Source organism: Trypanosoma theileri, assembly GCF_002087225.1.
Source record: "Trypanosoma theileri isolate Edinburgh chromosome Unknown TM35_Tth_19_V1, whole genome shotgun sequence".
NCBI lineage: Eukaryota > Euglenozoa > Kinetoplastea > Trypanosomatida > Trypanosomatidae > Trypanosoma > Trypanosoma theileri.
The window spans coordinates 298,640-302,103 of record NW_021639861.1 but is presented as its reverse complement, the minus strand read 5'-3'; the positions used below and the strand labels follow the sequence as shown (position 1 = coordinate 302,103).

Genomic DNA, 3,464 nt, shown 5'->3' with positions numbered 1-3,464 from the left:
GTATTTCCACGTCTCCTCCTCACTGCGTCGAAGCCACACGAGCGTCCCCCAGTGGCAGCGAGCCCGTTGGTGCAGTAGAGAGGCAGCAGCACCAACAGCAGTACCGTAACGTACAGCAGGTGGCGCATTCTGGCGTGCACAGATATACCTTGCGTTTTGATAGTGAATATGTCTAATATAAGATTTGTGGAAACAAAAGAGTTGGGAAAGCAAATAAAAATTAATAATAATAATAATAATAATAATAATAATAATAATAATAATAATAATAGTAATAATAATTATTATTATTATTCTGGAAACCAAATCCGTGTATTATGAGAATGAATACTTTCAGTGCAATGTTGGTGTGTAGGTGATTTCTATACTCATAATATGTTTCTTTCCCAGGCCACTATTGCTAATCTTAGTATACTGAAGATCACAGAAGGAGTGACAGAGGTGTTTGTTGAAGAAGATCATTAACAAAAAAGCAAAAATAACGTTATTACTATCATTTTCTACAGAAATTCGGGCAGAGAATCATTTTCTTTACCATCGTTGTCGGAACAATTGCCCTCACCCTGCATTGTTTTGAGTGAAATTAGTGTACATAAAAAGTTTAAAAGAAAGAAAACATGCACATATTATTAACAATGAAAAAAAAAAGCAACAATAGCATTATACAGTCAAGGAAAAAAAAAGAGTATCCCCATGTAGTTAGCACACAGAGATGTTTTATTTCCATTGTATATATACGTATATTGTTACTGATACTACTTTCAGCGAAACATACCCCACATAGTATTAGTACTTGCCCAAGCAAGAGTATACTAAATCAAGAGAACGTCTTTATCTTCCTACTTAACCAGCTTAAATAAGTCTATCACATCTTAAATAAAGCGAATGACCCCTTTGCTTTTCTTAATCTTCTTTTCTTGTTTTCTTTCGATTTTCCCCTTAAGCACCACTTCTCTCCTTTCTATTATTGTATTATTTCCTGTTCTTTTCTATTTCCTTTTACCACTACTATAGAACTAAACACATTAATAATAATTTGTTGACCTCTGAAAAATGCCATCAGAATTACAACGACGGAAAAATACTTGAAAAACAGTATAAAACAAGCGAAAAAAAAGGGGCGGGAAAAGCAATCTAATAAATTTTTTTATTCTTCTGCTTTGCTTTTTTTGTCTACACACACAGAAGCGTTAATAAGAAGAAGATAAATTGCAAGGGAATAAAGATTAAGATACTATTATTTGCGTTTCTTCTTCCTTTTTCTAGTTCCGCTCCTATAAAGAAAAATCATTTGGAAATGACAAATGGTGAAAAAAACAACAACCCTCTTTCATTGTTTCAGTAGATACGCTTTGAATAATCTTCCATATTTCTCTTTTTTTCCCTTTTTTTTTTTTTTCATTAATGTCCACTTACAATCCAACGATGGCGGCTGCCGCTTCTGTTTCTACCGTTATGGTTCTGTTTTGTTTTTCGTTTCCCGTGTCTGCATGTCTGTGCATGTGAGGTAGATAGATAGATAGATAGATGGAGAGGTAGAGAGTAAGAGAGAGAGAGAGAGAGAGAGAAAGAGAGAAAGAGAGAAAAAAAAAAGAGAAAGATATATTCACATATACCTTGCGTTAACGCAGGTCTCCTGGTGTGGAGTACACAGCAGACTTACATAACATCACAACACAAGGTGCTCCGAGTAGCATTTCGCCGCACAGGCACAGCAAACTTCATGGCTGGCACACGTTCAGCCTTATTCGCTGCGGCTTCCAATGCAGAAAGTGTTAAGTCTAGTAGTTGTACTAATGTGGGTGGTGAACCACCAGCGGCGGACTCCCGTGCTCGTGCAGCGATATTTGCAACCAAAACATTAAGTTCCGCATGCATTACGGCAAGTGTACGTTCTAGTTCAGTGGCGGTGGCTAAATCCAACGTAACTCCTAGACGGAGTTTTCTAAGCTGTTGTTCGGCATTCATGCGAAGTTCTCGTTCTCTCTGCAGTTCTCGCGATAACACTACTGGAGACGCGGTATTACCATTAAGATCCATATCCAAACAAATATCTCTTGGTGTCATTCTACAACTGCTGGCAGTGCGTCCACAGTCATCTTGTTCAGATATCGCAGAACAGAAACCATCATCATCATCAATACTCGCACGAAAGGCGTGTGAACGGCGAGATGAGACAAGTGAAGCGACATCCAACACACCACTCGCATCGCGGCTTATATACGGTATGACTGCTGCCGGACTGCATCTCCCACTACTAACAGCAGCAGCAGCAGCGGGACTAGTAGGAGCTGCGGGAATAGGTGAAGGTGATGGAGGAAAAGATGGATTGGTATTTCCCATAATTCGTCGATGTAGTGCATTCCACTCATTTACGGTAGAAACAGAAGGAGGAAGTTGCCATAAAGGACGTGTGTTGGCATCTTCTAGTAGTAAATAACTTGTTTTAAGATACCAATGACGGAGAACGGCATCTGCAAAGGCATCTGCAGTTTCTATTGTTGTGTTTTGGCCACCCATTTCATGGGGCAATACTGCTCGATCCACATACTTTTGAATATCAGCATGAGTAACCATTTGTACAGTACGCATAGTATCAGAAAGTTTTCCTGAGAATGCCCCTTTGATTCCATGTCGTACTTCCCATGAGGCTTCATATAATAGTACCAATCCAATAAGACGAGGATAATATTTGCTTATGATACTGCAAATAACGCTTATATGAGCCATTACAGATTGATTGGCATGCCATGATGATTTTTCTTCATTTATTAATACAATAAATTGTTGTTGTTGTTGTTGTTGTGTTGGTGATGCTGGTGCCTGTTGTGGTGATAATACACTACTACCTTTTCCTCCAGTTGGTGTAGTTGCTGACATTTGCATACAATAGGCCAACATATATTCCATTACTACTATAACAAGACGCTGTATATCTTGAGCGTCTAGAGGGGCTTGTGTAAAGTGTTGAGTGCTTATATATAATATTGGCCTTCCCAGTACATCACGACCAATGATTGAAATTGTCCCACTGCGTAAAAGTGCCAAGACGACGGCTGTCATGCGTACAGAAGTTAACCGCTCTTCAAAGGAACGTCTTTGTTTTAATACAGCCATTGCCTCCGTTACGGAGAAATGCACAGATGTTAAGCAGCGAAGTAGAAAAGCATCTGAAGCTGCTGCTGCTGCTGCCATTGTTGTTGTTGTTGTTGTTGTATTTGTTGTGTTTGTTGCGGTTGCTGGTGTCCATCCGAGGGCTCGTTTGAGTTCCTGCATTGCCTGCTGTTCTCGAGTGCAGCCAACGGTCTCGGTATTCGCATCGTATGCACGTTTTCCCTCTACGGCCAGGCGGGAAGGCATTTTCTTCTGCTAATTATTAAATACACTCTACACACACACACACACACACACAGATATATATATATATATATATATATATATATATATATAAAAAGAGAATTAGA

The 3,464-nt window shown here is 39.2% G+C and overlaps 2 protein-coding genes across 2 annotated transcripts in view; both read right to left on the bottom strand.

The window, feature by feature from the left end:
• Positions 1 to 1,659: 1,659 nt before the first annotated feature.
• On the bottom strand, positions 1,660 to 3,276 carry TM35_000192130 (uncharacterized protein; the record flags this gene model as incomplete). Its single annotated transcript, XM_029026711.1, has 1 exon — positions 1,660 to 3,276. The coding sequence occupies one exon, from the start codon at positions 3,274 to 3,276 to the stop codon at positions 1,660 to 1,662; it is 1,617 nt and encodes a 538-aa protein (XP_028882035.1).
• A 62-nt stretch (positions 3,277 to 3,338) lies between these two features.
• Positions 3,339 to 3,464, bottom strand: part of TM35_000192120 (uncharacterized protein) — a gene marked incomplete at both ends in the record, with an annotated part of 987 nt that continues 861 nt past the window's right edge. The window contains one exon of the mRNA XM_029026710.1: positions 3,339 to 3,464. This exon is cut by the window's right edge and continues 861 nt beyond it. Coding sequence (XP_028882034.1) covers positions 3,339 to 3,464 — 126 coding nt within the window.